We start from the raw sequence: 25,089 nt of genomic DNA, 5'->3' as shown, positions 1-25,089 counted from the left end.
AAAATAAAATAATATATTATTATAGTATAAAAAATAATAATAATTTTAAATTAATTAAAAAATAGATAAAAATTATAGAATGAAAGATAATAATATTTATATAAGTGCATACATTTTTTTATAAATATTTAAACAGCTAACTCCTTTATTTTTATAATAATAAATTTACTTTTTCCTTTATTCACTTTAAATTGTATAATAATATTGTTAAGATATGGTTCATATACTGATTTATTAATTTAAAAATAATTTAGCAAAATAAATTATTTACTTTATCTTTGAATAAATATGTATTTATTTATTTATTTTATAATTATTGAAATTTTGATGCGAGTGAAAGATGTATTAACATTATTATATATTTTTTTAAAGATTTATCTACATTATTTTTTTTAAAGTTATGTGAAAATTATGTGAAAATAAGAGTAAATATATTATAGAATTAAATAATAATTTCATCTTAAATTTATTATATAAAATATCCCAGGTTTGACCGAGAAGGATTTTAATAAGAAAATTTAAGAAAGGAAGAAAAAAAAAAAGAGAAAAAAAAAATAATAAGAAAAGGAGATTTGGTAAACGCTTCTTTCTTGTTGGTCTAATGCTAATCCTCTTCTTCCTCTGAGACTTTTTTTTCTGCGTTTCCTTAACCAAATACGAGGCAAAGAGAAAGTGAGTGATTTTTGTTTATATGTTTGAAATTTGAAGATAATACTATGAGTAGGCACTCAGTTGCAAGTGCTTCTCGCACCTCCTTCTTCCAAAAGATCATGGTTCGTTCCTTTTTCTTTATTCGATTGCTTTGTTTTTCTTGATTTCTTTATCAAATTCAATCGTCAATCGATGTTTTTGTTGTTGTTGTTGCTGTAGAGTGCATGCCTTGATTCATCTTCCCCTGACTCTGGAAAAGGGAGAAGTAAATCCTCAACCAAGAAATTGTCTCATGGGTTTCAGTTGGTTGAAGGAAAATCCGGCCATGATATGGAAGACTATCATGTCGCTGAGTATCGGAAAATCAAGAATCACGAGCTTGGATTATTCGCTATATTTGATGGTCATCTTGGGGATCGAGTACCTAGTTATTTGAAAGATAATCTCTTCGTCAACATCCTTCATGAGGTCTCTTTTTTTTTTTTTCGATTACTTGATTTAGACATGGATGTGGACTTGGTATATGATAGAGATGAACATCGGGGAAAAAAAGGGAAAAAAAAAATAATAAAAAAACAGTATGGTTGTGTCCAACTATTTTGGGATTAAAGTTTAGTTGTTGTACTTAATGACTTGATATCACTTACTTGATTACTCTTCTTTGTTTGCTCTTGGTTCCTTTGTTTTCTTTGCAGTCCAACTTCTGGGAAGACCCTAAAACCGCAATTAAGAATGCTTATAAAAAGACTGATAGGTTTATTTTGGAGAATTCTATGCAATTGGGCACTGGTGGCTCTACTGCTGTTACTGCTATTGTCATTGATGGCAAGGACTTATGGGTCGCCAATGTTGGTGATTCTAGAGCTGTTGTCTGTGAGAGAGGCTGTGCCAATCAGCTTACTGTGGACCATGAGCCACACACTGAACGGAAAAGGATTGAGAAACAGGGTGGCTTTGTCACAACTCTTCCGGGTATATACCTCTATAGTTTTTACTATAATGCTCATCTTTTTTATTTGGTTACTTAACAGCTGATAAAGTCATTTCAGGGGATGTGCCTAGGGTTAATGGCCAACTTGCAGTTGCCCGAGCTTTTGGAGATCAAAGTCTTAAAGCACATTTAAGTTCAGAACCTGATGTAAGACATGTGCCCATAGACTCAACCATGGAGTTTGTTATTTTGGCTAGTGATGGTTTGTGGAAGGTCAGTTGTTATATCTTACAACTAGTAGTTTTGCTTGTCTCATTTCTACACTTTATACCAATTATTTATTGTTCCTCTCATATGCTTTAATTTTTGCATATTAAAGGCTTAGAGTTCTTTCTATAAATGCAGGACCATTTCTTCCATGCATCTAGAATTGGCATATGCATAATTCCATATATAAGCTAATGTCTACTCACAACTGATGCTTACAATTGTATCTTTAAACTTCAATATGTTACTTAAAAATTAATAACTGCAGCACTAGCACCTGATTTTGGCTAGACCCTATTTGTAATGCTGATGTATGAAAAGTATGCCACTTAAATATGCTTGTTCTCATCTTCCATCCCTATTAGCTCTTTTTTCTCCACCAACCAATGATCTTCTCTCTCCCGCTTCAAAAAGTTTGATCACTAACATTCTCCTTCCCCATCCCCACTTACAAGAGATTTAAAGTTCCCTTTATTTATTTGTTTCACCATGCCTTTTATACAAAACAAAGAATTAACATTGATTTGAATTCAAAACCAAGGATTGGGAGAACTAGAGAGAGAAAGCTTCTTTTCTTTCAAAATATGGCCATTCCTAGTGTCAACAAAGCTCTGAAAATTCATCCTTCATGTTGCATAAGTTCCAACTTCATATTTTGACTAACAACATCATTGGACATGGTGGAGAGAGAGAGCTTGTAGAAGTAAGTTGGTGTCACAAGTTTGATTTGGCAAACTTGCAACAAATTTCAATGCGCGGAGGCCACTAATGAACTCCTCGGGTAAAGACAATTGAGTAGCTTCGACCTTTATTGATGATATTTGCAACAACTATAGTTATTAAAGGTGTAAGGCACATTAAGATGCACAATGGTTTTTTAGCTAAATTTTGAAATTCTTAAACCATTATCCTAATTTAAAATTCTAACACTTTTTGTTATTGATAGCCAAATAAAAAAATAAGGCTAAATTTTTTAGAACCTTAAATAGTAATTCTACTTGATATAGGAAGTACTAGGGATCTTGAGACTACTTATTTATGAAGAAATATAGGATGTATAATTTATTTTGGATAATTTATAGTTAAATCCCTGAGATTTATCAAAACCTACATATTAATACCTATCTTGAGTTTGAGTAACAATTTGGTCCTTCATTTTTTACTCCATTAAACAAATTGATCCTTTTGTTAAAATTAAAACCAACTTATTGTTAGTCAACTTGCCTACCAGCGTTATTAAGGCAAAAGGCGACACTAAGGCGATAAGATCATTTATCGCTTTAGGAGAGAGGTGAGGCGATGCCTTTTTGAAAAAGGCAATGAAAGCCAAAATTTTTCTATATATTTCAAGTATAGTGATATGTATATAGTTATTTACTTGCAAACACATCAATGAACGCATATTAAAAGGAAGAAGCATGTTCAAATGAAAAAAAAAAATTATTTACAACAATATAAGAGAATAAGAAATAGTATGCATACCTGAACTTTTAGCTTAAGTATAAAATTAAATTGATACTGTAAAAGTAGAACTAAAAAAACCTCTAGAAAAGAAGATGTAGGTTACAGCCTTGCAGCCGGCTTAGAAGAAGAGAAAGAGAGGGAGAGAAGAGAGAAGGAGAGAAAGAGACATATCTGAGAAAGAGAGGGAGAGGAGAGAAGAAGGAGAGAAAGAGACATATCTGCTGTGTTAGCCTTAGAGAAGCTGTATACTGTTGGAAAGAGAAAGTGGGTCTTGGCTGCTGCTGTTGATGTGTTATAATAAAATATCTCTAGGGTTTTTAACTTAAAAAATCATTTAAAACTTAAAAATTAAAAAAAAAGAAGATATTTATTAATTGCGAGGCGCGACGCCTTGCTCACCCGTTGCCCCTCACCTCCCTCCCCTAAGCTGGGCTGGTCACCTTGCCCGGTGCCTTTTCCTCGCCGTAACAACACTGTTACATATTTTGATTTAAAGCCACATTGCCCTTAAAAAGGGCAGTTGATCTTTTGTCCTTTCACCTTACACTCTCTTTCGCACTTAATATCTAAAAAATCTTCAAAGTCAATATTCCAACAGAGTTGAATGTTACTATTGCTCATCTTTTTTGTCTTTTTTCTCTTTCTTTTTGGTGATGCAATATCTCTACAGTTAATTATCTTCCCATTGGAATTGCAAACAATTCCAAATTAAAATGTTAATCAAGACAAACCCACAAACTAAAATTGATGAAACAAGTCAATTTGTGTTCCAAACTGAAATTAGGACAAAATTAACAACCTACAAGGCACCAATCTTTGCAGAGGAGAAAAAGAAGAGCATAAGTCCTAATTTGAGAGAGGGAGAGAGAGGAGTTGTAAATGAAACCTGAATAGGTGAAAGGGAAAGCTAACGGAGATATCCACTTATATCTTTCTTCATGTTCACTATCAAATTCCTTACAAAAAGTAGATATTACCTTAGAGAAAGATCCAAAGTAATGAACAAATCAAGACATGCATGCGCAAGGTGGTGTTAAGGAGAAGAAATGAATGGATGGGTGGTGAGGAAAATCCGGTGGGTTAAAGAAGTGATAGGGAGATTGGAAGTGGTTTCTCAATGAGAAACGAAAGAGGCAGTGAAGTGAAGAAGAATTGAAGATGGATCTTTGCATTGGGATGGGCTTTATTGATTGCCATTTACGAAATAATTTCATTTTTTAATATAAAAGGGAATATTTGTCACTACATAAATTAATGGTAAAATGGATCTAAATATAACAGAAGGACTAATTTATTTAATGGAATTTAAATTAGAGGACAAAATTGTTACTAAAATTTAAGGTAGGGACTAATCTAGGAGTTTTATTAAACTTCAGGGACTTGGCCATAAATTACCCTTTTATTTTTTGTGCGTTTTGTGATCCCTAATTAGAATTAGATTGACAGTTCCTATCCTGATGTTATTAGGATTACTCATACATACAGTCTTAGGTTCTCTACATATTTAGTAGATTTTCTTATGATTGACAACTGCTTTGAGCTAATAAAATTGAGGGTGTGTTGTTGCTCTACCAATTGAGAATGTGTTTCTTTGTCCTTTGAAAATTTGTTTTCTCATAATTTCATGTTTTTTCCCCCATTATTCTACCGCATCTACATTGGCAGTAGAGCAACATATCCAATTGTGAATGAACAATTCATTTAAGCTTTCACAAATATTTTCCCTCTCGTTTTGTCTAATGTCCCTTACAAATAGTCACCTTACTACTAACCAGACCCACCACCCTTATTTCATCAAAAGTCTTATCCCATGCCAAAGAATCAACCATCCTTGCAGCGTCCTTTATTTACCTCTTGTTTAAAAACCAAAAAGAAAAAAAGGAAAGAGAGAAGAAAAAAGGAAACACCTGGCTTAATTGGGTCTCACAGCAAGCTTCCTTGTTTCCACCAAAGACCACCCTTGGAGCATTGAATCACCATGCCCATAGATTGACAGTGTAGCCCTAGTCAGCTCCTCTAGTGCATTTTTGGCTGCATGGAGTGGTCCAAAACAGAGATCTGGTGGGATAAAGTCTTTATTTGATGTATTTATATTTAGTATATACTTGTGTAACTTAGTCTTACTTATATCTAGCAATATCTATTTAATTTCATGAACTTTGCAAATCTTTCAAAAAACATTGCGTAGCTCCTAGCCATTACTGTTATATTATGACAGTTATAAGCCTGTTTTTGTTACCTGCGAGCGCAAATGCAATTATGACTGCAATTTAAAACCATGTTTGACATCCATTCCTATCGCAAGATTTGATTGATTCCGCACATTGATCCACTTAGGTCTATTTCTAAGCTCACCCAACAACTTGAGTCGCAAAGCACCTAATTCCAATCTTGCACTTGTTGACGTTATAACCATGTCACAACAATGTCAGAACTAAACAGTGTCATGCCTACGTTGGTCACTTTAGCTCTAGCACCACATCATTGTAACCTCATGTCAATCTTCATGTGTTCTTGAGAAGTTCAACAATGGAAGTCTAACTAGTGCATTTAGAGGCGAACAACCTCCAAGGTTTCACTATAACTTTTCTAGATCAACTTCTTAAGAGGGAGAGAGAAGGTTTAGTGGAAATAGAAAGAGAGAGGAAAGTTGATGGGTATGAGAGATGATCTGGTGAAAGAGACAATGTTCTTATGTAACAAAATATTCAATTAAATATTTATAAAAAGGCCAAATATATATGTACATCCCTATACTATTTCATATTAGTTTATTAAACAACTGAACTAAAATTGTAACTTATCAAATACCTAAACTTACAAAAATTGACAATTAAATACATATTAATCATATTATTAATGATTTATAAAAAAAAGTAAACAATAATTTGATTTATTGCTAACTGAACTCAAAATTTTGCTATTTGAATTCTAAAATTGCGTAAAGTGATAAAACTATACTCATCTAACTTTGTCAATTTATAAAATTCAAAGCACAGTTAGCACATTTTAGAGTAAAATTAGCAATATATGCTATCAATTTTTTACTTTTTCTAATAAATTATCAATAATATGACTAATTTGTGTTTAATTGTTATGATGTTTATAAGTTCAAGTGTCGAATAGATTACAATTTTTGTATAGGTGTTTAATAGGTTGATCCTAATCAGTATAGGCGTGTAAGTATATATTCAGGCTTTATAAAAATTGTGGTAATGGAGTCCATAGCAGCATTCTAGTTGGTGTCTGGTTGGGATTGAGCACTTATGATATTATTATTTTTGTGAATAGATTTTCAATTATTATATAGGTGAATTAAAGTTTAGTAACAACCATACTTATTAGTTTAAGTGAATAATTGGGAGTGAAATTTACATACGTAGGCATTGCCATCTAATCGACACATAAATCCTAAACTTGCTGAGGATGGTTATTAGGGTTGAGGGAGAAATCCAAAAAATTGGAAGCCTAACCAAAATTAGAAAAATTAGTTAACTGACCATATATTTGTTATTAATTCGTAATTTAACATTTAATATACTATAGAAGTATCTAAAAGATAATATTACGACACTGATAATTAAATATTGTAAATCAAATTTGATTTGAAGAATTGTTCATACCAAACCTGTAAAAACTGATTTAACTGCTGCTGATGGTTTGGTTCAAGGAAGATGCTTAATTGTCAGTTAGCCAAACTGTGATTATCTATTCTGGTTATATGGATTTGTTTCCCTATTCTATCCATTTTAGGGCTACACTTCATAAAGATCTAAGGTCAGTCCTTTCTCACATCTTCCCTTGACATCATCTTCTGTGTATCTTTTCCTGAATATCTATCAGTTCAATGTTCTCAACCTTTCAGTCTGGTGCATTTGCTAGTCTACAATCACATGTCCTTACCATCTTAAATTGCTTCTCTTAAACTTTCCCTCAATATGAGCTGTTCCTATGAATGTAATGATCCTCATCTCATCCATCCTTATATTTCCAAGTATCCATCTTAGCGTTCTTGTTTGTGCCATGCTGATCTTTTGGACTAGTTTTTTTGTTTTTGGGAAACTTTGCTGCTATGCATCATAGCTGGTCAAATATTGATCCAATAAAACTACTTTCCCCTCAACAGTATTTTGTAATTACATGAGACTTGTTGCATTTTGTCACTTCATCTGTGCTTCAAACGTATTTATATAGTTTTAAAGCCTTATAAAATGAGATTTTCACTGCGGATGCACGAATTCTTTGCTTAAATATTTCTTGGCGATCACTGTTTTCTGGAATATTGTGACATGCTCTTACTATTTGTGGTGGTTATTATCTCATATTAGTTATATCTAAATGGACATAGGACTTTAAAAATTCTCTATCTTGTTAGGACATTCGAAGTGTGAAAATCTACTGAGAAACCAATCAAAAAGCAACCCCAAAGAGATTAAGTTCAGGAAATGCAATGTGAAAAAAGGAATTTTTTTTTTAAAAAAAATTCTAGGTACAAGTGCCCAGATTTCAGGGGGAAATGATGATATATAAGGGGATATAAAGTGGTAGTAAACTTTTAAACATAATTTTCTTCTTTTTTTTTTTTTGCCATAGTAGTAAATCCACTAAAATGTACATATATGTTGAGATGCTTTCATGTCTGCACTATATTTTGTGCTCAATCAGTACTTCTTACAGTCTAATGAATTCTCCAATCTCCATGTATCTTGCACTTCATGTATTAACCAATTCAGTATATCATCCCAATTTCTTTGCTTTAAATGGGTGGATTTTATTTCAATTCATGGCTAAGTCACTGTTGTTAGAATCTTACGATTCCTTATTCAAATCTTACAATTTGAATCTATTTCCTACAAATCGATTAGAATCTATGGGGTGAATCTTAAATATACCTAAATCGTATGATTCTTGATTCAAACATTACAATTCTCAATTCAATTCCACATTTTAGCGATTCAAATATATAGGGTAAATTACAAATGTATATGAATTGTGACTAAATCGAAAAAATGTGAATCATCATGAATTGATCAAATCTTCAACTGATTCAATCAATTATTTATAAAGGATTTGTTAGACCTTATGTTTTTAAAATTTAGGATCTAATTAATTTTTGCATGAAAAGTGTATACAAAACCTTTAACTATTTTTCTTCCACTACATTTTCTTTCTTTTTCTTTGCACTTTTTAGTTAATTTACTTAACTAATTATAGTTGTCAAGTTATGGCAATTTACATTAATAATATTATAACTTGCTTCTTTTTTTACTATTTAATTATTTAATTTAATTTAAATGAGATTTTCAGCATATGTATAATGATAACTATTGTCAACAATTCCAAAGTTCATAATTTATAACATAAAACTTTATGACATAGTAAATACATATTATTCTATTAAAAAGATTATTTCTAATTATATAAATGATAATTATATTTATCAAAACATGTCATTATAAGATAGCTTTTTTACTTATTTTTAGAACATATATTATTTTTAATTAGTTTTTAGAATTTTTATCAAATCTTAAGATTAGATTTGATTCTCAATTCTTGATCCATAAAATGAAGATGTCGATTCTCGAGGTGACAATTATGGTTAAATTGTTTTAGTTGTAAAGGCTTGAAGACTATTGTTGACTAGGTCATTATGGAGACTAAGTTGAATTAGTTTGTGATTTCTTGGGAATCATTGGCCTCCTTAAGGATGATGCAGATGTTTTGGTGGCTACTTTCATTGGATTGAAGGTTAATAGATTGAAAAAAAAAAAAAAGTTTTTCTGCTTTATGCAAAAAAGAGATGGATTCTCAAGGAAAATAAAACTGTTATGATTGAAGGGAAAAATATTCAAGTAGTTTTAGCAACATGTACACAATTCATATATCATAACAATGAAATGCGAGAAATTGTGAACATTTTAAGATTATGCCGGATCATAGAAAGATTATGCCATATCATAGACCATGACCTATCATTACAAGTAAGGGTAGAAAAGTATTCATGTTGTCCATAGTCAGTTTAAAGAGGCACTTACTTGCGGGATGCCGATCTCCAATCTTTTTTCCTGAATTCTTGTATCAGACAGTTGTGTATTTTGCTGGTAAAGCATGGTTCTGGAGGATATGACTACTGGTACAAGGTTGAACTAGGCATTCTTCTTTATTGATCAAATTCCATATGAGTATTAAAGTCTTTCTTGCTGGAATTCCTTTCATATAGTTAACAGTAATTCCACTATGGCCTGTGCATAACAATAATGATAATAATAGTAGGACGGATTTAACACTATTCGTGCTTATCCATTGGAATGTTTTTGGGACTTTGCGTCTTCACGCCAAAGACCACAGTGATCTAGTGAAGAGAACTTAAAGAAATACTAGAAGGGATATTCTTGTTGATCTCATGAGTTAATCATCTCAATGCAGAATTTATAAATGTTGTTAGCCTTCGTATTCTTTTTTCCAGTTTTGAGCTGCCTGTTGTTGGATTTCAAAGTGGTTTTGCATTTGCATCTAGCCATCTAACCATCTATGCCTACCTGATTAATATGAAAAAGAGGGGAAAAAAAATTGCAAACGGATTGTGGGTGTATGATCCCTAAATTTCTCCAAGTGGCAATTACTAGTTGCTTGTGATGTAATGCTCATTGGGTATCTGATATTTGGCAGGTCATGCAGAATCAAGAGGCAGTTGATTTGGTGAAACCCATTAAGGATCCACAAGCTGCTGCCAAGCGCTTAACGACCGAGGCATTGGCAAGAAAGAGTAAGGATGATATATCATGCATTGTGATCCGTTTTGGTTGAGTCAGTTTCATAATAGCACATTGCTATTACCAATTGTTAGTTCTGTCCGTTGGAATTATGAGCTGGTTGGGTTGTGTTTGAAGCTGGAAATATGTGGGTCTGAGGGCTTTGATTTATGTTTTTTTTCTCCTCTCTTTTGGGTTAGGAATTCTCATGGTAGACTAGAGCAAACTGTTAAGATGGAAGTGATGAAAGACTTTTAATTTGACCAAAGAAATACCCTCATTATTCCCATGGGTGATGACTGCTTTTGGATTGGAGTGCAGTAGTTAATGGGGTTAATTCTTTCAACGGACAGATGATGATAGGAACTTTAAACAAAAATAGTTTTAGATTCTAATTCTGTGTATAGGTTGTAAACATAAATAAAAGATAATATGCTACTCTCTTGTAATATATATATATCTATATATATATATATATATATATTGGTGGTGGTTACATATATACACAAGTTTGTATCACACTCTGCTTCTTACTTGGCTTATGCAATCTTTTTATTTACTTATTTATTTTCTCATAATCCCTTGAGTTTTATAAACGAAATAAGAATTTCAAAAAGTTGAATCGAACTAAATTGAATTAATCATAGTGATTTTTTCATCAAGCTAAACTGAAGTTAAGTTGGTTTAATTTAATTTGATTCAAGCTTTATTTTAGATTTTTTTAGACTTGTTCAATTCTTGATGTCTTTTTTTTTATTATTTTATTTTGATATCCTTCTACTATAATTAATTAAAAAATAATTATTTGGTTTAATCATCCCGCAGTATCCCTTTCCTTCAGTAAAATAAATAACATTCTGAAGAAAAATAATTTCTAAATTTTTAATATCAAAATACTATTTTCTCCTTGTTCACTTTATTTTTTATATATATTAAAAAATATAATTTTTTATTAGCTTTTTAATTATGTTTATTTTAAAAATATTAAATTTTATTAAATATTAAGAGATATTTTAAAAAAAATTTAAAAAAAAATAAAATTATAATAATTTATTTATATATTATTATAGTTTAAAAAAATAATAATAATTATTGTTATTATTATTATTATTATTAATATAACATCCACCAAAAGGAAAATGATAAACTTATCATCACTAGGTAAAGACACATGACAAGAATTAGACATATAAAAAATGCATATCAGTACGATGAAGACACATGGCAAGAATTAGACATATAAAAAATGCATATCAGTACGATGAAGAGAAGATCTAGACACTTTAACATTTGGATCATCATTAGAAGACTTACTCTTTTTTTAACGAGACGAGTCTTGATACGAAATTACTGTTATTAGGCACAACTTAGTATTTTTTCACTATGTTTGTGATCGCGGAATTCTTACTTATTGGCCGATGATGTCCTGTATGAAGTAGATGGTCATATTATCATCATACTATCAAAAAAATATCATATTCATTTCAAACTCTTATAGTATAAAAAGAGAAGAATCACATAAATAAAGGCATACTATTCTCTAAAAACTCTGAAATAGTTCTTTACTTTTTCTCTATTCGTCAAGATACAAATTTAAGTACCGGAGTAAATCTAATCTCAACAACATCAAGTCTCATTTTGGCCACATCATCAATTTAATCTCAGTAATATCAATTATTATTATTATTATTATTATTATTATTAATTATTACTATAAAAAGTAAAAGGGAGATTTACTATTTAATTCTTGAATATTACTATTATTTATAAGTCACTCTCTCGATTTTGAAAAATACATTAAAACGCCTTTACATAATTAAGCCGTTAACAATCAAGTCATTCTATCCTCTTTTTCATTAAAAATAGATGAAGAATGAGAGAATAAATTTTTAAAATCCAATTTTACCTTCATCCTCATGCCCAATTTCTCTGTTGCAGCACCTCTTACTGCCCTCATCCCCTCCAAGCCATCTGTTTCTTCTTCCTCAGGCCATCATCCTCATCCCTCACAAGTCATCCGTTTCTTGAGAAGCATTATAGTTGTCGCCACCTAAGTTCATGCACAGTCGACCCACTCTCATCGCTCCGGACCGCTGATGACAATGCAACATTTGTGCTTCATCAGCTTTCCTTTTTGCCGCCGACGCGCATGAAGTCGATGACATCACAAGAGACCCCGTGATTTTCCACAACTGTCTTCCTGCGTCCTCGAGACAGTCGGGCTCTCCATGTTGTCACAGCGCATGGCTTTGGACTTTACCGGCGACACCAACGAAAGGACACGACATTGGATTGTTGCCTTGCAGCACCGGCTGTCCCAATGCCATTCATCGGGCATAAAGTCACTGTCATCATGAACCCAAAGCAACAGATTCCAATTTTTCAATCTTCAAACAACAGATTTGCCAAACATGAAGAAAAGGTACGATCTATGATGGAGGAGATCAAAAGCGGGCAAGACAGTTGCGAACTTCACCAAGTAGTCAGAGGTAACAATGAAAAGGCGGATCTTCTAGCCAAGATATCGGTGGCAGGTGAACAATACTTAACACAACCATTTCGATTCGAGGAGTTACATACTCCGACAACAGAGATAGAAAAGTCTTTCCTCATAAAAGAAGGAGAATCGTGGATGATGCTCGTATACAAATTCTTGACACAAGACAATCTTCCAACTAACAAGTTATCAGCAAATAGGTAATAAGAAAGTCTTCTAAGTACACACTAATCGATAGTGGATTGTTCAGGAGGTCCTCCACACAGTCATTGTTGCGATGTGTTACAGAGGAGAATGGCCAGGAAATCTTAAAAGATATCCATGAAGGAGATTGCGGGAGCCACGAAGGAGCTCGGACAATCGTTCGAAAGAAAACATTCAGACAAGGATACTGCTGGCCAATGATAATGCAGGATTCGAAGCGACTTGTCCAGAAGTATCGAAGATGCTAGGTACATGCAAACATCCTAAGGACCCCAGCAGAAATGCAAGTGACCATTGAAGTCTTTGGCCTTTCTTTCAGTGGGGGATAGACATCCTCGGCCCTTTCCCCAAGGCGTCCAGGTCAAGAAAGTTTGTTATCATGGCATTAGACCACTTCAGCAAATAGGCAGAAGTTGAGGCTGTACAGTCCATCACTTCCTAACAAGCGATCTCTTTTATCAGCAACAATATGTTCACCCGGTTTGGAATACCCAAAATAATAATTACTGATAATGGAATCCAATTTGCAAGCACCAGGTTTAGAGACTTTTGCAAGAAATGAAAAATTAATATGAGGTTCAGCTCAGTCTACCATCCCTAGTCCAATGGTATGACAAAAGTCACAAATAGGACTATATTACAGGGGCTGAAGAAAAGGTTCGACCAAGTCAAAGGCAATTGGTCCGAAGAGTTACCTCACTTACTATAGGCATATAGGACTACTCCCATAACAGCTACTAGAGAGACACCCTTTTCTCTCGTATATGGGGTTGAAGCATTCATCCTCATAGAAATACACGTGAGTAGTTTCAGGACACAACATTCCGAGGAGATGCAATTCAATTTGAACCAAGCCGAATTCTTACAAAAAAATGTCACAATTAGAATGGCGGCTTACAGGAATAAAATCTCGAGAATATTCAACAGCAAGGTCAGGCTGCAAGCCTTCAATGTGGAAGACTTGGTCCTCAAAAGAGTAAATGTAACAACTGGTAATGCTGGACCTGGTACTAGGTGAAAAATGCAAAGAACCGTTTAAAGTTCAAAGATTATTCGTCCAGAGTCTTATAATTTGGCCAAACTAAATAGTCAAGTTATTTCCCATGCATGGAATATTTGTAATTTGAGAAATTTTATCAATAATGAGTTAATGAGATTATTTTCATATGTTGTGTACTCCAATAACAAGGAACGATGGATTGCCTCCTTGAAAGAAAGAGAGACTAAAGAAACAAGAATAGGTCACTATGCGGCTTCCGCTAGACTGCTCGGGAGTTGATCCCACTAAATAAGGCCATAAGACAATTTTTGCCAAGCCAGATCACAAGGCGGTTTTCGCCATACCGCTCGGGTGTTGGTCCCACTAATTAAGGCCACAAGACGGTTTTTGCTAGGCCAGGTCACAAGGTAATTTTTGCTAGACCACTCGAGCGTTGGTCCCACCAATCAGGCCACAAGGCAATTTTTTCCAGGTCAGGTTACAAGGTAGTTTTCACCAGACTGCTTGTGTAACGACCCAAAATCGAACCGCTACCGGCACTAGGATCCAGATCGACTTAAGGTTGCCGGGACCCATAGCAAGCCTATCATACAACCTGTCATACCTGATAATCCCATACATGATCAACATATACATAAAATTTTCAAACATTTTCATTCACCAAGCTTGACCTGCATACATCATAACATAACATAAACCCCACACAAGAGCCCTCATCAAATGCTCTAGTGGGACATCATACCATACATCAAGCTTGGTCTAATGTAATACCCGGCTAGACTCCGATATCGAAATTCCTACCGTCCGGCGGAATCTCGGATGTTGGAGACCTCCAGAAGGGTAAAACTATGTTTTCATAAAATATTTTGATGTATTTTATGGTTTTTAATGAAAATAAATCCAAGTTTTGAGTGGAGAGGGCTTTGGAGACTTTGCCAGGTTCAGCCGCCGAAAGTCACGTTCAGCAGCCGAACGTGAGGAGGTTTTGGGAGCGCTTTAGGCCTCCGAAAGCCTTGTTTGAATCAGCCAAGGTTCGGCTGCCGAACCTCATGTTCGGCCGCCGAACTTGCATGCGCTGTGGGGGCACGTTAGGCCGCCGAAAGGTGGTAAGGACAGCTCTATAAAAGGACCCCATGGCCGAAACGGGCAAGCTTTTCTTCCCGTTTTCAGCCAAGGTGAGTTCTCCACCGCCCCTCCTCTGTTTTGAGCTTCTCCCTTCGAGATTTCATGTTTTTCTTATGAGTTTTCATCTTGTTTTGAAGATTTTCGAGTTTAAAGCAAGTTTTGGAGCTTTGAGGTTCAAGAACTCAAATCTCTCCCATCTTCGAGCTAGGGTCGTTTTTCTCTCGATTTACAAGAGGTAAGGGCCGATCTTGAGCTCACTACATGTTTTTAACAAGTTTTAAGTTGATTCTTGAAGTAGAAATGCATGTGTAGGGTTTTATGAGTTTTTGGGGTTATGTTGGTTTATGGACAATGTATGTTGGATTTGTGTTGTTTGATGTGTTGTAGATGGGGTTTAAGATAGTTTGAAGCCCCTAGGAGCTTGTATGCTTGAGTATGTGTGTTGTAGAATAGGATTGTGCATGATTGGAAGTTTTGGAGGCAGATGTGCATAGAGGAGCCAAGTTTCTGCCCTTTGGCAGAAACCAGGTTCGGCAGCCGAAGGACTTTCGGCCTCCGAACATGGCTGGGGAGGCAAGCCTTTCGGCTGCCGAAGCCTGCCCCCGAAAGGAGACTTTCGTCTCTGTCTGGGAGTTTCGGCCGCCGAAGGTGCCGTCGAACCTGCCTGACTTTCGGCTCTGGAGGGACTTTCGGCCGCCGAACCTGCCGCCGAAAGTGCCCTGTTCAGCCTTCCTTTGCATGTTTTTGCATGATTGTTTTGAGGTTTTTCAGGGGGTTTTTGGGGGATGTTTTTAGAATTATGTTCTAGTTGTTTGGTCCCTCATTTGAGTCCACCTGTGTAGGTTCGGACCTGAGGAACCGAGGACCCCAGCAGTGAGTCAGCTGCTTCAGTCATTGTCAGAGCTAGCCAAGAGGTGAGTAGAATAAACCTTTACGTTTTAAAGCGAATAAATTATAAAGTTTTTAGCATGTTCATGCATCATGAATGCCATGTGATGAATTAGGTTGTTTGCATTAGAATTCACGAATATGTTGCATTGCATTTATGATGTTGATGTGGATTGGTTATTGGATGATCCTTTAGTCCTCATATGGTATGATGATGTTATGGCATGATATGGTATGGAAGTCCAGGTTGTACCCATTCTACGTCCCTGGCACATTGGAATGTTATGATATGTTATGTTAAGAGAAAGACCGGTTGTACCCATTCTACGTCCCGGCACTTTGGAATGTAGAGGACTATTGGTGACAATACCATCCGAGATGTGATTTGTTGTGATGTGTTGCATTACATGATGGCATGAGAATTTAAATGTTGTTTTTCATTATTCTGCTCACTGGGCTCTAGTAGCTCACCCCTTTTCCCTAATCCCCCCAGGATTGCAGGTACGGGTTAGACACAGAAGTCAAGAAGAGTAAAGTCATATGTTTGTAATAGATAGAAAGTGGACATGATAAATCGTAAGATGATGTAAAGTTTGAATAGACATGTTATGTATAATGATGTTGAGGATTAGAAGTTGTGCTTGACCCTATGGATGTTGTTATCCCTTTTAATACATGATCTTAGATATTTTATGATGTAGATGTAAACCAACTCAACTTATGATGTATCGCCCATTGGGGCATTGATGAGATCCCACAGAGGGGTCAATGTGTATAGTTATGACTATGTTCAGCGCATGCACAGGTTGAGGTTGGTATATGTGAGAATGTATGAAAGAAAAGTTTTAATTTCTATGTATATTGTTGATCATGTATGGGATTAAGCAGGTTTTTAGGATGTATGTTAGGCTTGCTACGGGTCCCGGCGGCCTTAAGCCGACCTGGATCCTAGCGCCGGTAGCGGTCCGATTGATTGATGATGTGAAATGCCATGATTATATGCATGTGCATTAATGTATGTGATGTATGTGATGTGGGTTCATGTGTGCCCACATGAACCATATGATGCTAATGTTTGCTTGTTATGTGCTGCCTTTCAGAAAACAGGATGAGGGGAACTCGTCGATCTGCACGATTGACTGGAGTGCCACCTGAGGATGAGGGCACGAGCGCCCGTCCTCCTGCATTGCCTAGGGCAATGTCATGTAGATCAAGCAGAGAAAGAGTGTCAAGGGACCCTAGAAGGTCTTTTGATGCTAGCAGAAGGGGGACAGATAGAGGAGGAAGTTCTTCAGATGTAAGGGAGGTTATGGAAGAGGACCAGAGGAGGGATGGGAATCTGGATGTCAGCATGTCGGAAGAAGGGACAGGGGAGTCTCAGGGAGGCGCTCAGGCCTCGGGGTATGGTTTTCCACCCCATTATCCACCCTTCCCACAGGGTTCAGGGTATCCGATGGGAGGCACATCGGATTACTCCAGCTTTAACCCCTACCCTACCTACATGCCTTATCCACCTTTCTATCCACCTCACCCTCAGTACCCAGCTTATCCACCCTCACCCTTTTATCCTCACCCGGCAAACCCCACTTCGGGGAATGCTGCACCCCCACCTCCACCACCTACAGGACCAGCAGCCCCAGTTACTCAACCTTCTAGACCTAGCTCAGCCAGTGGAAGTAAGGTCAAGATGACCGACTACATGAAACTGGGTGCTCCCCAGTATGAAAAAGGGGATGACCCATTTGTGTATCTTGAAAGGGTTAAGGTGATCACAGATGAGATTGGGGCTGATGACAGTAGAGCCATTCAGATGGCTGGGTTCACGCTTAAGTGCAAGAAGGCACGAGAGTGGTTCAAGAATTATGTGAACCCGAGAGTGGACAACATGTCTTGGGAGGAGTTTGCAAACGAGTTTGCAGGATGGGCTTTCCCAGATAGCTCAAGGGAGCTGAAGATGATAGAGTTTGAGCAGTTGAGGTAGACCGATGAGATGAGTGTAGAGGAATTCACAGACAGATTCTTGGAGCTGTTGCCATTTGCAGGGCAAAATCTTGACTCGGATCAGAAAAGGTCAAGGAGGTATATCATGAAACTCCACTCTAGATATTCCTCCTTGATCCAGTCAGCAGATAGGGAGAGCTTCCATGCCATAGTGGATATGGCCCGGAAAATGGAGGCCAGTGCCATCGTTCAGGGAACAGTCAGACAGTCAGTGGCACAATCTTCTGGTTCCAATACCCCAGGCTCTTCTTCTCTGAGTGCAGCAGCTTCAGGTAGCAAAAAGTGGAGTAATACCACTAGGAAGCCGAAGAAGAACAAGTTCTGGAACAAAGTCAAGTTTAGTCTGGGACTAGGGAGTGGCTCAAGCTCTGGTGCGGATAATGCAGTTTGTGCAAAGTGTAGTAGGCCACACAGGGGAGTTTGCCGGGCTGGGACAGCAGCCTGCTTCAGATGCGGGCAAGAGGGACACATGGCTCGGGAGTGTCCTAGGGCAGCTTTTGGAGCACAGTCTCAGCAGACGGCTTCTGGCAGCGTGGCTCAACCAGCAGCTCCAGCCATGACTCAGGCCAGTGGCAGAGGCAGAGGAAGAGGGGCAGCCTCTTCGTCAGTGGGTTTCAGAGGTGAAGGTCCATCAGCTCCAGCACGGATCTTCACCATGACTCAGCAGGAGGCAGATGCATCTAACACCGTGGTGGCAGGTAATTTAGTCATTGGTTGTTCAGATGTGTATGCCTTGATGGACCCTGGTGCATCTCATTCTTTTATTGCTCCGAGAGCCGTCCAGAGGTTGGGGTTGATGATCTCTGAGTTAGAGTGTCCTCTCTGGGTCAGTGGACCCAAGTGTGATCCATCAGTGGCAGAGTCAGTCTGCCAGTGCAGTCCAGTCTTTGTTGAGGGAAGATGCCTTTCCGCCGACCTTGTGGTTCTAGACTTGACAGATTTTGACGTCATTCTAGGGATGGACTGGTTATCTACCCATGGTGCTACCTTGGACTGCAGGGACAAGGTAGTCAGGTTCAGAGACAGGAGGGGTACATCTAGAGGTCTGATATCAGCTCTTCAGGCTCGTAGGTTGCTTAGGAAGGGATGTCAGGGGTATTTGGCTCATGTGAGAGAGCTTAGCAGTCAGGTTAGAGAGCCCGCCTCGGTGCCAGTGGTTAGAGAGTTTCTAGACGTCTTCCCAGACGAGTTGCCAGGTTTACCACCTGCTAGGGAGATAGAGTTCGAGATAGAACTGATGCCTGGAACCCGACCGATCTCTATCCCTCCCTACAGGATGGCTCTAGCCGAGTTGAAAGAATTGAAGGAACAGTTGCAAGAACTGGTAGAAAAGGGCTTCATCCGATTGAGCATCTCACCTGGGGTGCACCGGTCTTGTTTGTCAGAAAGAAGGATGGATCCCTTAGACTTTGTATCGACTACAGACAGTTGAACAAAGTCACTACCAAGAATAGGTACCCATTGCCAAGGATCGACGATCTATTCGACTAGCTAGCAGGAGCGGGTTGTTTCTCCAAAATAGATCTGAGATCTGGGTATCATCAGCTGAGGATCAGAGAAGAAGATGTGCCAAAGACAGCTTTCAGGACTAGATATGGGCATTTTGAGTTCCTTGTAATGCCGTTCGGATTAACCAACGCCCCTGCAGCATTCATGGATCTCATGAACAGAGTGTTTAGCCAATACCTGGATCACTTTGTTATTGTCTTTATAGATGATATCTTAGTGTATTCCAGGAATGCAGAGGAGCATGCCCATCATCTGAGGTTGGTTTTGCAAACCTTGAGGGAACATGGCTTGTATGCCAAGTTCTCTAAGTGTGAGTTCTGGCTGAGGAGCATTTCATTCTTGGGGCATGTTGTGACAGAAAATGGGATAGAGGTGGACCCCAAGAAGGTAGAAGTTGTGGCTAACTGGCCTAGACCCACTTCAGTGTCAGAGATCAGAAGTTTCTTGGGTTTGGCAGGTTACTACAGGAGGTTCGTTCAGGACTTCTCGAAAATTGCAGCTCCTCTGACCAGACTAACCAGGAAGAATCAAAAGTTTGTGTGGACCGACCAGTGCGAAGAGAGTTTTGAAGAGCTTAAGAAGAGGTTGACTTCAGCACCAGTGTTAGCTCTGCCATCTAGTGATGAAGACTTTACAGTCTTTTGTGACGCGTCCCGTGTGGGACTGGGTTGTGTACTAATGCAGAATGAAAGGGTGATTGCTTATGCTTCTAGACAGCTGAAGAAGCATGAGTTGAATTACCCCACACATGACCTTGAGATGGCAGCAGTAATCTTTGCACTCAAGATGTGGAGGCACTACCTCTATGGGGTAAAATGTGAGATCTTTACAGATCATAAGAGCCTGCAGTACATCCTGAGTCAAAGAGATTTGAACTTGAGACAGAGAAGGTGGGTAGAGCTGCTGAGTGACTATGATTCCAAGATTCAGTATCATCCGGGTAAGGCGAACGTCGTGGCAGACGCCCTAAGCCGGAAGTCACTAAGCAGTCTATCCCACATCACGGCAGATAGGAGACCAGTGGTGAAGGAGTTTTACAAGCTTATTGATGAAGGTCTACAGTTGGAGTTGTCTGTTACAGGTGCTTTAGTGGCCCAGATGAGAGTGACACCTGTGTTTCTGGAGCAAGTGGCTCAGAAACAGCATGAGGACCCAGAGTTAGTGAAGATTGCCAAGACTGTTCAGTCAGGCAAGGACAGTGAGTTCAGATTTGACAGTAAGGGGATCCTCCGCTATGGGAGCAGACTTTGTGTACCAGATGACATAGGGCTAAAAGGAGACATTATGAGGGAGGCTCATAATGCAAGATACAGCGTTCACCCCGGAGCCACCAAGATGTATCAAGATCTGAAGAAAGTTTATTGGTGGCCAGCGATGAAGAAAGAAGTGGCACAGTTTGTGTCAGCCTGCGAAGTGTGTTAGAGGGTGAAGCTGGAACATCAGAAGCCGGCTGGAATGCTTAACCCGCTACCTATTCCAGAGTGGAAATGGGAGAATATAGCTATGGACTTCGTAGTGGGGTTACCGGCAACGTCCAACAGATTGGACTCCATATGGGTGATTGTGGACAGACTCACCAAATCTGCTCACTTCATCCCTGTCAGGAGTGGCTATTCTGTGGACAAGTTGGCGCAGGTATATGTTGATGAGATCATCAGGCTGCATGGGGTTCTTGTTTCAATAGTATCGGATAAAGGGCCCCAGTTCACCTCCAGGTTTTGGCGGAGTCTGCAGAATGCCATGGGTACCAGGTTGGATTTCAGTACTGCCTTCCACCCCCAGACTGACGGACAGTCAAAAAGGACCATCCAGACTATCGAGGATATGCTCAGAATGTGTGTGCTGGACTTTGGCGGTTCTTGGAGGCAGCATCTACCTTTGGTGGAGTTTGCCTACAATAACAGCCATCATGCTAGCATCGGGATGGCTCCATATGAAGCTTTGTATGGGAGGAAGTGCAGATCACTTGTTTGCTGAGAAGAGGTTGGAGAAAAGGCCTTGGCAGGGCCTGAGCTAGTAGAGATTACCAGCAGGGTGGTACCCATAATCAGAGAAAGAATCAAGACTGCTGCAAGCAGACAGAAGAGTTATGCAGACATCCGCAGACGGCAAGTAGAGTTTCAGGAGGGGGATCTAGTATTGCTCAAGTAGTCTCCAATGAAAGGAGTGGTTCGCTTTGGGAAGAAAGGTAAACTAGCCCCACGATACATCGGACCCTTTGAAATCTTGCAGAAGATTGGGAATGTGTCGTACAAGCTAGATTTGCCTGCTTCAATGGAAAGAATCCATCCGGTTTTCCATGTTTCCATGTTAAGGAAGTTCGTGTCAGATCCGAGTAAGGTTCTTAGTGAGCCTGATGTAGAGATCCAAGAAGATCTCACCTATGTTGAACAGCCAGTACGGATCCTAGACACCCAGATCAGGAAGCTGAGAAACAAGGAAATCCCGATGGTGAAAGTCCTGTGGAACCACCACAATATGGAAAAATGCACTTGGGAGACACGGGAGTCCATGCTCCAGCAATACCCTTATCTTTTCTGAGGTTAGTTCCTTGTGAGTTTTATGTGCTTTGTATGTATGATATGTGTATGCCATGCTATGTGCTAGTTGAGGAACATTCGGGGACCAATGTTCTTAAGGGGGGAGAATGTAATACCCGGCTAGACTCCGATATCGAAATTCCTACCGTCCGGCGGAATCTCGGATGTTGGAGACCTCTAGAAGGGTAAAACCATGTTTTCATAAAATGTTTTGATGTATTTTATGGTTTTTAATGAAAATAAATCCAAGTTTTGAGTGGAGAGGGCTTTGGAGACTTTGCCAGGTTCGGCCGCCGAAAGTCACGTTCGGCCGCCGAACGTGAGGAGGTTTTGGGAGCGCTTTAGGCCTCCGAAAGCCTTGTTTGAATCAGCCAAGGTTCGGCCGCCGAACCTCATGTTCGGCCGCCGAACTTGCATGCGCTGTGGGGGCACGTTAGGCCGCCGAAAGGTGGTAAGGACAGCTCTATAAAAGGACCCCATGGCCGAAACGGGCAAGCTTTTCTTCCCGTTTTCGGCCAAGGTGAGTTCTCCACCGCCCCTCCACTGTTTTGAGCTTCTCCCTTCGAGATTTCATGTTTTTCTTATGAGTTTTCATCTTGTTTTGAAGATTTTCGAGTTTAAAGCAAGTTTTGGAGCTTTGAGGTTCAAGAACTCAAATCTCTCCCATCTTCGAGCTAGGGTCGTTTTCCTCTCGATCTACAAGAGGTAAGGGCCGATCTTGAGCTCACTACATGTTTTTAACAAGTTTTAAGTTGATTCTTGAAGTAGAAATGCATGTGTAGGGTTTTATGAGTTTTTGGGGTTATGTTGGTTTATGGACAATGTATGTTGGATTTGTGTTGTTTGATGTGTTGTAGATGGGGTTTAAGATAGTTTGAAGCCCCTAGGAGCTTGTATGCTTGAGTATGTGTGTTGTAGAATAGGATTGTGCATGATTGAAAGTTTTGGAGGCAGATGTGCATAGAGGAGCCAAGTTTCTGCCCTTTGGCAGAAACCAGGTTCGGCAGCCGAAGGACTTTCGGCCGCCGAACATGGCTGGGGAGGCAAGCCTTTCGGCTGCCGAAGCCTGCCCCCGAAAGGAGACTTTCGTCTCTGTCTGGGAGTTTCGGCCGCCGAAAGTGCCGCCGAACATGCATGAGTTTCGCCTCTGTCTGGGAGTTTCGGCCGCCGAAGGTGCCGCCGAACCTGCCTGACTTTCGGCTCTGGAGGGACTTTCGGCCGCCGAACCTGCCGCCGAAAGTGCCCTGTTCAGCCTTCCTTTGCATGTTTTTGCATGATTATTTTGAGGTTTTTCAGGGGGTTTTTGGGGGATGTTTTTAGAATTATGTTCTAGTTGTTTGGTCCCTCATTTGAGTCCACCTGTGTAGGTTCGGACCTGAGGAACCGAGGACCCCAGCAGTGAGTCAGCTGCTTCAGTCATTGTCAGAGCTAGCCAAGAGGTGAGTAGAATAAACCTTTACGTTTTAAAGCGAATAAATTATAAAGTTTTTAGCATGTTCATGCATCATGAATGCCATGTGATGAATTAGGTTGTTTGCATTAGAATTCACGAATATGTTGCATTGCATTTATGATGTTGATGTGGATTGGTTATTGGATGATCCTTTAGTCCTCATATGGTATGATGATGTTATGGCATGATATGGTATGGAAGTCCAGGTTGTACCCATTCTACGTCCCTGGCACTATGTAAGAGAAAGTCCAGGTTGTACCCATTCTACGTCCCTGGCACATTGGAATGTTATGATATGTTATGTTAAGAGAAAGACCGGTTGTACCCATTCTACGTCCCGGCACTTTGGAATGTAGAGAACTATTGGTGACAATACCATCCGAGATGTGATTTGTTGTGATGTGTTGCATTACATGATGGCATGAGAATTTAAATGTTGTTTTTCATTATTCTGCTCACTGGGCTCTAGTAGCTCACCCCTTTTCCCTAATCCCCCCAGGATTGCAGGTACGGGCTAGACACAGAAGTCAAGAAGAGTAAAGTCATATGTTTGTAATAGATAGAAAGTGGACATGATAAATCGTAAGATGATGTAAAGTTTGAATAGACATGTTATGTATAATGATATTGAGGATTAGAAGTTGTGCTTGACCCTATGGATGTTGTTATCCCTTTGAATACATGATCTTAGATGTTTTATAATGTAGATGTAAACCAACTCAACTTATGATGTATCGCCCATTGGGCCATTGATGAGATCCCACAGAGGGGTCAATGTGTATAGTTATGACTATGTTCAGCGCATGCACAGGTTGAGGTTGGTATATGTGAGAATGTATGAAAGAAAAGTTTTAATTTCTATGTATATTGTTGATCATGTATGGGATTAAGCAGGTTTTCAAGATGTATGTTAGGCTTGCTACGGGTCCCGGCAGCCTTAAGCCGACCTGGATCCTAGCGCCGGTAGCGGTCCGATTTTCGGGTCGTTACACTAACCTTTCTTAACATTAAAACATTTATCATAATGATCATGTACAAAAGGGGATTAACATCACATTAGGGCCAAGCACAATACTAAACCTCATAACATCCTTACACATTACTTTACATTACATTCCATTACAATATCTTTCATTATTTGCTCATGTCCACATCTAACTATTACATACACAATACTTTTACTCTTGCTGACCTTTTGATCTATCCCGAACCTGCAAACTTGGGGGTTAAGGGAAAGGGATAAGCTACTAGAGCCCAGTGAGCATAATAGTAAAACATTATATTTAAAACATATGCTTTTATGAAATGTATCACATCACAAACAATTCACATCATGGATGGACTTGTCACCAATAGCCCTCTACATTCCAAAGTGCCGGGACGTAGAATGGGTCAACTGGACTTTCTCTTAAACATAACATATCATCACATTCCAATGTGCCGGGACGTAGAATGGGTCAACTGGACTTTCTCTTACATTATGCTGGGACGTAGAATGGGTCAACCGGACTTCCACACCGTATCATCGTCATCATATCATATCTAGGGCTAATGGGTCATCCAACATCCATCCACATCAACATCAAAGTATGCAATGCAACATATTCGTGGATTCTAATGCAAGCAACCTAATATATCATGGCATTCGTGATACATGTACATGCTCAAAATTTATTTACTTTAAAACATAAAGTTCTATTCTACTCACCTCAGGCTGACTCTGCAGAGACTCTGAAGCAGCTATCTCACTGCTGGGGTCCTCGGTTCCTCGGGTCCAAACCTACACAGGTGGACTCAAATGAGGGAC

At 38.6% G+C, this 25,089-nt stretch overlaps 1 protein-coding gene across 3 annotated transcripts; it reads left to right on the top strand.

Moving 5' to 3' along the window:
• The first annotated feature begins 550 nt into the window (after positions 1-550).
• Positions 551-15,795, top strand: LOC110606722 (probable protein phosphatase 2C 44). 3 transcript variants are annotated; one of them, XM_021745675.2, is made up of 6 exons: positions 551-773; positions 871-1,119; positions 1,347-1,623; positions 1,692-1,855; positions 9,983-10,079; positions 15,734-15,795. In XM_021745675.2, exons 1-6 carry the CDS (start codon positions 717-719, stop codon positions 15,766-15,768), a joined length of 879 nt encoding a protein of 292 aa, XP_021601367.1. In that variant the 5' UTR covers positions 551-716; the 3' UTR covers positions 15,769-15,795. The 3 variants fall into 3 exon arrangements, with proteins under 3 accessions (XP_021601367.1, XP_021601366.1, XP_021601368.1); XM_021745674.2 differs by lacking the exon at positions 15,734-15,795 and having other exon boundaries at positions 553-773; positions 9,983-10,586; XM_021745676.2 differs by lacking the exon at positions 15,734-15,795 and having other exon boundaries at positions 556-773; positions 1,701-1,855; positions 9,983-10,586.
• Positions 15,796-25,089: the final 9,294 nt, after the last annotated feature.

This window comes from Manihot esculenta, chromosome 18, assembly GCF_001659605.2.
Source record: "Manihot esculenta cultivar AM560-2 chromosome 18, M.esculenta_v8, whole genome shotgun sequence".
NCBI lineage: Eukaryota > Viridiplantae > Streptophyta > Magnoliopsida > Malpighiales > Euphorbiaceae > Manihot > Manihot esculenta.
This window is presented reverse-complemented; position numbering and strand designations above follow the sequence as displayed.

Bases quoted from the DNA above. Each gene is read 5' to 3' on its own strand.
- LOC110606722 (XM_021745674.2), top strand. From the start codon at position 717: ATGAGTAGGCACTCAGTTGCAAGTGCTTCTCGCACCTCCTTCTTCCAA. The intron at 774-870 runs GTTCGTTCCTTT...TTGTTGCTGTAG, and splicing joins CCTTCTTCCAAAAGATCATG to AGTGCATGCCTTGATTCATC. The intron at 1,856-9,982 runs GTCAGTTGTTAT...GATATTTGGCAG, and splicing joins CTAGTGATGGTTTGTGGAAG to GTCATGCAGAATCAAGAGGC.